General features: G+C 47.3%; 1 protein-coding gene across 2 annotated transcripts in view; it reads right to left on the bottom strand.

The window, feature by feature from the left end:
• The window catches only part of CNN3 (calponin 3), a 30,689-nt gene extending 22,442 nt beyond the window's left edge, over nucleotides 1-8,247 (bottom strand). Inside the window, exon 1 of one of the 2 annotated variants that reach the window (XM_032423182.1) lies at nucleotides 7,950-8,247. In XM_032423182.1, coding sequence (XP_032279073.1) covers nucleotides 7,950-8,006 — 57 coding nt within the window. In that variant the 5' untranslated portion in view covers nucleotides 8,007-8,247. Of the gene's footprint in view, nucleotides 1-7,712; nucleotides 7,876-7,949 lie in introns of those variants that run through there. The other variant, XM_032423192.1, reaches the window with a different exon arrangement.
• Between the last annotated feature and the right edge of the window lie 4,239 nt (nucleotides 8,248-12,486).

Raw genomic sequence — 12,486 nt, 5'->3', positions numbered from 1 at the left:
GTGTGTGTGTCTGAGGCGAGGTGGGGCTGAGGGACTGATACAACCTACAGGTCTCTCAAGAAAGGTAAAGCAAAAGCAAAGACAATTGCCCTCCAGTCTTCAGAGCAGAGAATGGGCCCATTCAGGGGAAGGGATGTGGCCATATGTGAACTCTCGAGAAAGGCCCTGGAGCTCCAGCTTAGCTGCTAAAGGCCAAGGACGCGGACAAGCTCACAATGTGATGTTTAACGTAAGTATAATTTCTATACTTGATTAGAACTATGATTGCTGTTGCTATTTTTGCATTCAAAGTGGAATCACATGTTTGAATGAGGAGAGACTTACTACACATGGTATTGATTATTTTCTCTCCTATTTCCTCCCATGTGAAACAAAAGGAGGGAGGGAAAACTGCACTGAGGAAGCACACACTTGCTCTCCCCCCCCCAACCCCCCCCAGGGTGGAGGCTTGTGTAGCACCAAGCAGGCTGAGAGGCAGGGGACAATGAGGAAAGATCAGTGTCTAAACATTTGGGAAGGGGAAAGAAACAATGAAATCACAGCCGGCTCTGTGGAGCCACTCCACAACTAGGACCCCCCAGAAATTTGTGAGGGAGAAGAGGAAAATGGCCATAAATGCTTAGGTTGTGTCTCACCCAAAAGAGTCCTTCCAAGTCCAAAGACCTCCTGTTTTTTCTGCACTCCTGCCTCCAGTTCCCTGGCCTGCCCACTGCAGACTGCTGGGAGCATCACATCCTGAAGCTTCCCCTCTGCCGGAGGAGGATGTTGAAGAAGGTCCCTCCCTAGCTCACGGAGGAAAACTAAGTCTTCTGAGCTCACGGACTTAATTCACACAGGTCTAGGTGGAGCCTTCATCAGACCATTTAAAACGGAAGGCCTCCAGTGACAACCAAGATTTACACATGAAGAGACAGGGGCACCTGGCTGGCTCAGTCAGTGGAGCTGTGACTCTTGATCTCAGGGCTGTGAGTTCGAGCCTCACAGGTGTAGAGAGGACTTAAAAAAATAAAATCTTAAAAAAATAAACAGTCCACAGTCCACTGTGGAAGAATATGAGGCTTCTCTGAAACCAAGAAATGAAAGAGCTATCTTATCTTGTTTAAAAGAAACTAATCTCTTAAGAAGAAAAAGCCAAATAAGAACATGGCCAGAATGCAAAGCCTCTAGCTCCACACAGAAATCCCTGGCTCTGAGGGCAAGGTGGACAGAACGAGAACAGGGCTAGAGGCCCTGGGATGTCACAGAGGGGGCACAGGCCGCCAGGGGAAGGAGTCTTGGGTAAGGACTCTAGGGGCAGATCCTATTCCTGACACAGAAGCGAAACCCAGAGATATTGCTTGGCACCGTAGTCCCTTATCTGCCAGATAAAAACAGATTCCTGACTGAATGTCCAAGTCCTGGAGATAATCTGTCTAGAAGAGAAGCTCAGAACACAGGACTGAACCTAACCGGCAGGGAACCAGCCAGCAAAGTGGAACAATGGCTAACATTGACATAATGTGCACTTTTGGTTCCAGGCATGATGGATGCTAAACACTTTACGTGCATTGTCTACCTTACTTATTTCTCCCAACAACCCTATAAAAGGTAGGTATTCCCGTATCCTTATTTTACAGATGAGACACGGGTTACTTGCCCAAAGTGACCAAGTCAAGGGCAGAGCCAAAGATTCTAACCCAGACAGGCTCCACAGTCCATGTTCTTAGCCACTAGGTTCTACTTTCTCATGACAAGAACCTGGAGAAGATGAACGGACATCTTCAAGTTCACAAGGATTTCCCTGGTCATCTCTCTTCATAAAATTTGCAACATATTTTTATATTTTTTAGACTGATTGACATCTCCTCCCCCTCCCCAAACTGCATAAGCCTCAGGCCCCACAGACAGGCAGGATCTACTCTGGGCTCAGGAAATCCTTACCCAAAACCCGAGCACAAGTACATATGAGCAACAGCTAAGAGCCCTCCATGGCCAGGAATTCAGCGTTAAGCAGAGCCAACGCACGTGGAATATATGCTGTAGGAGTCTAATGCCTAGAATAAAATGAAACTCGCCAAAAAACTAAGGACAAGCCCCCTCCCACCCCCTAGTCGTACTGAGAAGGTGAGTAAAGCATTTTCTCATTCTCCTGGGTATAATGGTAACTGGCTGAAAAACCAAAACCATCCAATTGTGCTTCATTTTTTAAAAATGTTACAGATAATAACTGTGGTTCACAACACACTTTTAAGTGAAAACACTCACTAGCCGCCGTGACCCCAACCTGCAAGGGAAACAGTCTGGGGAGAAAGGATGCGCCTCTGGTCGATGACTGCAGCAGCAAGATCTTCCTCATCGTTTTTTTTTTTTTTTTTTTAGTAAGGTCTACACCCAGTGTGGGGCTCCAACTCATGACCCCAAGAGTCACACGCTCCACGGACTAAGCCAGCCAGGCGCACCGTCAAGCTTATTCTTGAAATCTAAAAAAGTGGATCGAGCCAGACAAATAATACAATTTCCAAGAAGGGAAGAGTGTAAAAAGCTGTGGGTTAGGGTGCCTGGGTGGCACAGTTGGTTGGCCATCCGACTTTTGGTTTTGGTTCAGGTCATGATCTCAGGGTGGTGACATCGAGCCCACAGCGGACTCCGTGCTCAGCAGGGAGTCTGCTTGGGATTCTCTCTCTCTCCCTAAAATAAAAAAATTAAAAAAAGCTGTGGGTCACAGGACAGTGAGCTTGATAATAATCTTCATTAAAATTCCAGAGTGAAGAAATTTCAGCATTTTTTTTAATGAGGTTTTTTTTTTTTTAAAGATTTTATTTATTTATTTGAGAGAGAGAGAATGAGAGAGAGAGAGCACATGAGAGGGGGGAGGGTCAGAGGGAGAAGCAGACTCCCTGCTGAGCAGGGAGCCCGATATGGGACTCGATCCAGGGACTCCAGGATCATGACCTGAGCCGAAGGCAGTCGCTTAACCAACTGAGCCACCCAGGCGCCCCAAATTTCAGCATTTTAAAGAGGAAAGCATGGCACCCCTTCTCAAGTTAGCAAATGTATTTATTTTCTTTAACTGTTTTGGTCAAGATGGGGGGGAGGGGGAAGAGGGCATGTCCCACCCAGGTGAGCTAAATGACCACTTTGCAGGTGGTCTTTGGGACATGCTGGCATCCCGCAGAACCTTCCAGAGCGGACTTCTACTGTACCTCCCTAATTTGGGAGTCTAAAGAAGAGCCTCAGGGGCAACCCTCTCCAGTCCCCTCCCTCCTCGGGAGCTCTGTAGTATCACTTTGCTATCGCTCAAAAAACCCTGCTTGGCACCTGGGTGGCTCAGTCGGTTAAGCGGTTAAGTGGTTAAGCATCTGCCTTCGGCTCAGGTCATGATTCCAGGGTCCTGGGATAGAGCCCCATGTAGGGCTCTCTGCTCAGCGGGGTGCCTGCTTCTCTCTCTCTCGCTCTGCCGCTCCCCATGCTTGTGCTCTATCAAATAAATAAAATCTTTAAAAAAAATAAATAAACCTTGCTTTGCTTCTCACCAAAAAAAAAAAAAAAAGCCTCAGCAACAACAAAGGAATTATCTTGGTAATAAATTTTCTAATGTAATATTAATAAAACAAACTGAAGAAAAACAAGCTGTAAAAAAATCACCTGATCCTTCCAAAATATCACACTGCACTACAAAATTCTTTTATGAAGAATACTCTAACAGGGTTGATTTCCAATTTTTAAAGATAGTAAAATCCACTCCTGATGGATAAATTCATTAAATCAACATATATTGAGCACCAACTACATGCCAAGTTATATTCTAAAATACAGATCTTGATATATCTCATCAATGAATAAGACCGGAACCCTTAGGGCTGGTGGAAAGAGACAATAAACAAAAGTTCTGAATTAAAAACCTACTTCTGTGGGAGCCTGGATGGCTCAGTAAGTAGAGCATGGACTCTTGATCTTAGGATCATGACTTCAAGCCCCACAATGGGTGTGGAGCAAAAAAATAAAAAATAAAAAGCTAAAGCTAAACTCATCTATGTTTTCACCATGATTCTGGTATTCTACTAGCAAAACAAGGCAGACCACGTTAGGGTACAACCACAGCTGGAGTCCATCACCCTGGGGTTCCCTTGATCAGGAACGCTCTTGGAGCAACTGCTTGTCCAAAGGCAGGCAGGCTGGCAGGACTCGTGGGACATTTGGTCCTATTTAATTATTACTATATGATTGTTTCACTTACTCTTCAGTGATTTACAATTTTAGTAATAAGTCTTCCAACATGGTTTTTAGCTGTTGAGGGCTGCCATTTTGTAACCAAGATTCTGTGAAAAGTACTTTGCTCAAATCATACATTTCATGTGAGCAGGAAACGGTGAGAACACGCATTCCAATCCCATTCTACTTCTTAATAGTTCAGATAGACTCCCCCCTAAAAGTATCCTGAGGTTAAGATAATTTCAGCTCTACCCACTCCCCCCCCAACTCATTTCCTCCACTTTCCCTGGGACCTCTCAGCTCCCTACCCCATTTGCTGTAAGACTGGTGAGGGCGTGCCTCCTTGCGTCCTCAACTTTACAAGGAACTACCCTGGGCCCAACATCTTGTTCAGAGCCAAGCATCAGGAGATGCTGTGTTTTCCTTGAGGGCCTGTCCTGTTTTCTCACAGCTTAAAGGGCACAGAGGTGTATTCCTTTTCATTCTAGTCCGCAAGATGCAGTCAAGGGTCTGGCTCACCCTGCAGAATACATGCAAGACCTTACTACTTTATGAGAGTCTACCTACCCCACCGAACTGTCTACACCAGCTTCTGTGCTGTCCCCGACCCTACTACTACTCTATTATGATCTCTGTAGATCCAAAGTTACTGACTCCTGTTGTTTAAAGATGTTCAGAGTCTATGCTGAAGGATTCTACTTTTTAGGCTGTTTTCAAACTTCTTGCCCATTAAAAAAAATAATGTTTGACATGTTTTGCCATGTATTATCATCTTGCCAAAAAAGTATCTTAAGCTTACAGATTTTTCCCTGAAATTTTACTAATTAAAAGTACTTAAGATCAAAGGCTTCCTCAATTCATTGATTAACTGCTTTCACAGCTGGAATATAAAAAGACCAAAGGCTTATTTAATAGAAATGGAATACTTACAGAGGCAGTGACAAGCCTAAGAAATAGATTACCAATTTTCTATTACTAAGAACTAATAGCTACAACATAGTCACTGAGGACTTACTACAAACACACATCTCAATGCAATGTTTAGGGGTGGTAACTATCATTCCCCCCATTTTACTGATTAGGAAACTAGGACAGAGATATCCACTAACTTGCCCAACACCATACAAGGTAGTAAGTGGCAGAGGGAGGACTAGAACCCATGTCTGCTCAACTCCAAGGTCCATTCCACACTGCTTCCTGAGGAGGTTTCTATTTCTTCCATTTTGTTACATGAAGTTTTAAGAGGGAGGGGGAAAAAAAAGAACACCTTACATTTAAGCGACATATCAGTTATGCAATACATAAAGAAAAAGCAGGAAGAAATCAAAAGGTGTCCAAACCAAGCGATGTCAAAGTTCATGTTCCATATACCCACTCCACTGTTGGCTCTGTGTCCTCAACTGAAATGCAATATCTCACACAAAGGCCTAGCAAACATGGATATTCGATTTCCAAGCCCAGAACAGATGAGAACAGCGTTGTGTAAATAATCACAATGTCAAGAAGTGACAGGTGGACAGCAAAAGTGGGGAGGGTGAGGCAGACAAGAGTGACTTCACTAAGAATATCCCTAAGCACTTCACTAAGATACCACTTTTAGAATTAAAATTCTTAGAATATTCCAACTTTCTTCTGTGATCGTGAGTGAGCAAATCACAGCCTGTCTGAGCTTCACCATCCCGACCTGCAAATGATGTTGGGTAGCCCCAGCAATCCTTCCCACCTCACCGAGCTGCTGTGCTGTTAAGATCAAAAGACTTCCTATGAAAGGGTACTGTCTGAAGGGCCCATATAAATGAAGGGTGTTGTTAAAATTCGGCTTTGGTGCTTAAAGGAATAAACCCACAGTTACAGAAACCGAAAGCTATAATAACTTTCCAAAGGCTCTGAAAACTGAGGTTTTACTGTTTTTAAAAATGTATAATAATTACAGTGATCCAGCCTCAGTCTCTGCACTTCCTTCGTCGGTCTGCTCAATAAAAAGTAGGAAAAGGGCAGAAGCTGCTTCATTAGTCAGCAAAAAGAAACTAATACGGATATTAACATCCAAGAAAAATAAGTCACTTGAAGGACTGCCAAAGTTATCAGGACCTCATTTACAATGCAAAAGGTAGAGACTCAACTGCCGACGGCCAAGAATCACAAGGGCGAATTAAAATTAATGTGCACAAGCCAGGCCAGGGTAACCCATCCAACAGTTTGGACTTGCCGATTTCCTCTGAAAAGAATCCTAAAGCTCCATGTGTAAGCCTTGGAAAGAACCGAACGATCAGACACAAACCACTTACTTTTCTGTCCTTTAAAAAAAAATGTCAGGAGACTGTTCTAATAAGGGCAACACACTTGACAAGGCAAAGGACCTCAACGTTCCAATTTTAGATTCGGGGACTAAAATCAACGCTTTGCTTCACCGACTGTGCAGAATTTATGAACAACTGAATTATGCTGCGCAGGCAACAGCAAGGGTGAGAAGAGACAGAACTCCCCCTTGGGGTTTGACAACGGCGCGCTCCATGGCCTCTCGACAATTCCCTCCACACCGCATACACCCCCAGCGCTGGGATGTTACAGCGCCGACAATGGCTGCGTATTCTACCAGCGGTCGGGCGGTGCGGTGGCAACGCGGACAGGCTTCGGCTCCCGGGAGGTTAATGGGAACTAAACCGCAGCAGCCCTCCTTTGTGGCGCTTTGGCCAGAACAGCAGAAAGGAGACAATGAGCGTTCTGTGCGCAGTTCCGCGCCGATTGGCTGCGCTCTCCCCCCAGAAACCCCTGATGTCATGGGCTTGGAATGCAGGGAGGGAGGGAGGGAGGAAGGAAGGAGAGGATTTGGGGAGGGGGACGCCTCTCATCTCTTTCCCAGACCAAAAGTCCCAAAGATAAACCCAACGCATTCTTAGGCTGGGCAGTGGCAAAGCCGAGAGTTACCAAAGCCAAATCACTCCAAACTACAACCCGCCTCGGAAAATATACCCCAAACAAAAGCAACCCACGAAAATATCCTTGATATCGTTAAAGTCTAATGTACTACAAACTTCTGTTTTGTTTTGTTTTTTTTTTAATCTCAACTCTACAGCAGATCTCACTCCCAAAGCGGCGCGCTCAGGCTTTGTGTGTTTTCTGCAGCAGGACAGCAGAAATCGGCCTCGAGGCACCGCGATTCGAAAACTGGGAAGGGTCCTGGGGTCCCTGGGGCCGGCGGACCGCTCAACGGTCCCCTCCCCGGGAAGAAGCAAGGAACAATGGGGGGCCCAGTTCGGCCACGTAACCGCCTAACTTCGCTTGTAGCTGAATTCGGCCAAGGGTTGGGGTGGGAGAAAACGCTGGGTCGGGCAGCTGCCCAGGCCCGGGCGCACGGCGGGGGCTGCGTGCTGGGTCCCCAGCCGCGCCGACGGGCCCCACCTAAGGGCGAATGACCAGGCAGGAGCGCCCCCTTCCCGGAGGGGCGCGTCCTGCAGCCACGGACTGGCTCCGGTAACTGCAGGCTGGCGCTGCGGGATCCCAGGAGCCCGGGAACTCACCGCCCGCCACCGGTCCCAGCCCGCGGCGCTGAACAAAGCCGGGAGAGCGCCCGGAGGCCGGCGCTTCGAGCCCGGGGACAGGACCCGGACGCGCCGCCGCTCTCGCGCCGCCCCGACGTCTCCTCCCTGCAAAGCCAGACGGCCAAGGCGCGCAGAGGCGAAGCGCGGCCCAGCGCCGCCCCAGTCCCAGGGACACCCGGGCGGCGTCTAGCTTCCCACCCCTCGCCCAGGGCGTACCTTGTTCTTGACCTCGGCCGAGAGCCCGTAAGAAGGGCCCTTGTTGAAGTGGGTCATGGTGGTTAGGGCGGCGGGAAGAGGCTGCGCTCGGGTCTGGGGGTTTCTCGTACTCGGCTTCCCCGCTCCTGGCCCCGAGGAGTGGCCGCAGCGCGAGATGCTCGGAGCTCGCTCCCCTGGGCGGCGCAGGAGACGCCCAGAAGCGGCGGCGGGGCGCGGGCGGTGCCTCGGCGGCTCGGTCCGACTGGGTCCCGCAGAGCCTCCCGCTCCGCTGCCGAGTCCCCCACGAACTGCCCCCACGAACTGCCCCCACCTCCTCCCCCGGGCCTTCAGGGATTGGCCGACGGGCCGGGCCAATGGAGAGCCGCCTCCTCGCGCTGCTCCGACGAGGGGGCGGGCCGGCCAATTGAAGGGCCACGGGCGCCGCGCTCTCTCCCCGCGCGGGTCTCGGGCCCCCGCCCCGTCCTCACGCCACGGAGACCCGCGGCCAGGGGGCCCCTCCTCCGAGCTGGGCCGAGGGCTGGGCGGCGCGGGCGGCCCGCGGACTGGAGCCGGCCCAGCCCCGGCGTCGGGCGCTTGGGGGCTTCCCAGCGGCCCAGAATGCACGTCAACTTCCAGGCATCCGCCGCCGCCGCCCTCGGGGCTGGCGGAGGGAGGGAAGCCCACCCGGGTCTTTTCCCCGGCTCCCGGCCCACAGCGACTCTGATACGGGGCAGGGCTCCTCCACCCGCTGCTGGGAACACCACGAGCAGCCTCGGAGCCCCTGTGCCAGAGAAAGGGGGGCTCCTTCGACACCTGCTCCTTCCTCCCTACCTCGCAGCCTCCCACACCTGTTGGTCTGACCTCTACCCCGCTGCCGCCGCGGGAACAGCCAGGGCTTTTGGCCAAATTTGAGCTCACCCTGTCTTTAAACCTCTAAACGCAGTGAGGAAAAAACTGGGGACTGTGCCATGGCAAAGCCTGGGGCATTTCAAGTCCTTTTCTGGATTCGCACGGCTCCTTTTTACAAGCATCTGTATCCGGAGTTCAGCTAGTCCAAACACCCAGGTGGCTGTTGCTCTACTTTTTAAATTTTATTTTTAATCTAGAGGACTCTTTGATTGGAGACCTTTGAATAGAGATAAGTATCCTCCTTTGGGCCAGAAGCGGCCTCCATTCTTCCATGGTTCTGCTTCCTACCCACCACTTTCTTTCCTCCGATCTCCAAGTAATTTCGTACATAGGAGGAAGGGAGCATAACTTTGATCATTCGCCTGAGCTCCTAGCACTGTACCAGGCGTCTTCCAAACATTATCTCATTCACCCCTAGGAACAGCTAGTAGGTGGACATCATATCTGTTGGAGAGATGAGAAAAATGAAACTCAGAGACCTAAGTATCCAGGCCAAGGTCTGCCCATCTGCAAAACTTCACCTCTTGTCATCACTTTCCTGGGCACACCTAGGACATGTTTCCACCCCTGAGATCCTAGTATAAGAGTTTTGTTTACCAAACCCCAGCTACTGTGCCAGAAGAGATCATGGAATCGGGAGGAGAGAAGCCAAACATCTTACCGCAGTTGAGCCATCCTGGAACAGGAATGAATAAGGCAACTTTAAGAGAAAATGCAGAAAACGGCTATGGACTTTGGAATGACTGGGGGTGGGGGGTGGGAAGATAGGGGAGGCTAATAGGGAGGAAAGTGAATGATTTATATGTGATTTGCTAATTTAGACAGGAGGCAGTAATGATAATTAGGTCATTCTTCCCACACAAATGACACAATTGACCCACAATTAGCGAGACAAGCGGTTTGGGCTGTTTTTCCAGTAGTGTGATAGTAGCCATGTGTCATCCACAAAACCTCACCCACTTTTCTTTTGAGTGTGAGAAGTGGTGGCCAGATTTGAGGTACAGTGGAGATGGAAAACATACAGTCACAATCATTTTAATCTACTTGAAGTTCATTCCTTATAGAACGTTCAAGAACTATGTTAAATTTTGTCATGACAAACTCACAGACATAAAGGTGAGTTTTGTTTAATGGGCGTTATTGTTTAATAGGTACAGAGTTGTAGTTTGGAATGATGAAAAAGCTCTGGAAATGGATAGCAATGATAGTCACAAAACATTGTAAGTATACTTAATGCCACTATCTACTTCAAAGTGGATTTTTTGTAACCCTTCCCTCTTTCTCTTCTTTGCTACCCTACCTGACCAAGCAACCACTGATAGGCTTTCTGTCTCTACATGTAGTGTGTGTTTCCTAGAATTTTACGTAAATGGAACCATACGTTGTGTATTCCATTTTAACTGGCTTCTTTCACTCAGCAAAATCACTCTGAAATTCATCCATGTTGTAGCATATATCAATAGTTCATTTCTTTTTACTGCTGAGTAGTATTCTATGGTAAGGCTATAGCACAGTGTATATATCCATTCCCTTATTGAATATTTGAGTTTCCAGTTTTTCACTCTTGCAAATAAAGCTGTATGAACATTCACGTGCAAGTCTTTTATGGACCTATGCTTTTGTTTCTCATGGATAAATATGAGTGGAATGGCTGGATCATATGAGAGGTACCTATTTAATTTTTTAAGAAATTGCTAAATTTTTCCAGAGTGATTGTACCATTTTGCATTTCCCATCAGCAGTATATAAGAGTTCCGGTTCCTCTATATCCTCACCAACACTTGGTGTGATCAATCTTTTTAAGTTTAGCCATTCTAATAGGTGTGAAGTGGTATCTCATTGTAGTTTTAATTTTAATTAAATAAAATTAAATAAATTAATGTGCTTGTCATCTATGTATCTTTTTCGCCAAGTGTTTGTTCAGTCTTCTGCCCATATTTTGTGTTTTCTTTAATTTTTCCCTGCCAGGCTAGATTTAGAAAATCCTGACCAACTTCTACCAATAGGATGTGTCAGCAAATGCTCAAGTTTAAGTAAAATTTCACATTTCAAAATAGCCTCCAGGGTGTGTCCCAACAATCCTAAGTATTTTAGCTGGAAACGCCTTTAACATGCAGAACACTTTGAACTGAAATAAAGGCTCTTAAAGAGGTCAATGCTACCTTTCCAAATTCCTATTTTAAGCAGTTGCTGGGGAGTTGTAAGAAAAGATGCTTTCACAGATACAAATCTGTGGATCATATTGTCACGTATCTTGCCACCAGGACAATAGTAACAAATGTTTTGGAGGATACATCCTATAAATCCACAATGCAGGAGAATTACAGAGAACAGTTTTATTAAAGGCAGAGGGGACCCTAGAAGGGTCACAGGAGGCTAAGACTTCAGCACCTACTCTGTGCTAAGCACCATTAGAGATGTATTATGCGCAGTGAGATTGTATAATTTATTACCCAAATAGGGATGCTTTTGAGAGTGAAACATGGTACTACTAATATTTTTTGTCTCACACAATCCTGGTAAGTCTCCTGAATAGTTTTCCTTTTCACTCTCAAAAGTGTCCCTGTTTAGTTGATAAATTATATGGTCACCTCACTTATAGATATCACTCACAATAACCCTGTAATGGTAAATATTATCTATTCCCATTCACAATCAGAAACTAAGATTCAGTGAGAAAGGATATACAACTTGGCCAAAGTCAAATGCTTAATAGAGAGCAGAATTGGGATTTGAAACCAGGCCTGCTTTAGGATTTCTCAAAAATCAACTTCCTAGATCCCTCAAGAATCTGAAATCACTCTTGCAAGGTACATCCGCTCTTTTTTTTTTTTGGCTGCACTGCATGCCCTTTTGAGGAGTGCCTACCACTCAGTCCCCATGATGCTGTGAATCTGTCAGTCCCATAGCCACCTCCTTCCACACCAGAGGCAGGCATGGGGCAGGCCTGTCAAAGTGCTTGCTCCCTAGGCACAGTCACGGGTTTCAAGTGACAAATATGGAAGTCGAATATTTTGGTTAGACAGAAAACTAACTCAAACTGACTTAGACGAAAAAAAAAATGGGCTTAATTGGCTTATGTGACAGAAAAGTCTGGAGAAGATAGAACTTTAGGCATGACTGGATTCAGGGACCCAGTCACAGGGATCACAAGCCAGTGTCACCACATACCTCTTCTGTTGACTCTCTTCCCCCTTGATGTCAAATTTACCACCAGAAGATCCAGGCTTGCATCCTAACCTCTCAGCAGCCACGACGCAAAAGAGAGCATGACAAAAAAGTGAACCATTTCCCAACGGTTCCAACAAAAGTGCTAGAACTGAGTCTTCTTGGCCTGGTGTGGGTCAACGACCCCCCTCTGGGCCACAATCACTCAGCCTCGGGAGGAAAGCTCTGACTGACAGGTCTGGGCCAGGTGTCTGAGATGCAGTGCGAGGCGAGGAGGCGGTTCCCCCCGCAGCACAAGAGCTGAGAGAGGGGAGATGCACAACCCCACAGGAAAACGGGAGGAAATTGATGTTGGAAGGCCAAATAAACGTGATGCCCCCTGCACATGCTCTTCTCAGGTATACGTTAGAAGGGCCCCCTCGCTTCCCAGGACACCTGTCAGAGCCCTGCACTTAATTTTTTATCCATTGTTTTTTATTCT

This window comes from Phoca vitulina, unplaced genomic scaffold (assembly GCF_004348235.1).
Source record: "Phoca vitulina isolate PV1807 unplaced genomic scaffold, GSC_HSeal_1.0 scaffold2, whole genome shotgun sequence".
Taxonomy (NCBI): domain Eukaryota; kingdom Metazoa; phylum Chordata; class Mammalia; order Carnivora; family Phocidae; genus Phoca; species Phoca vitulina.
This window is presented reverse-complemented; position numbering and strand designations above follow the sequence as displayed.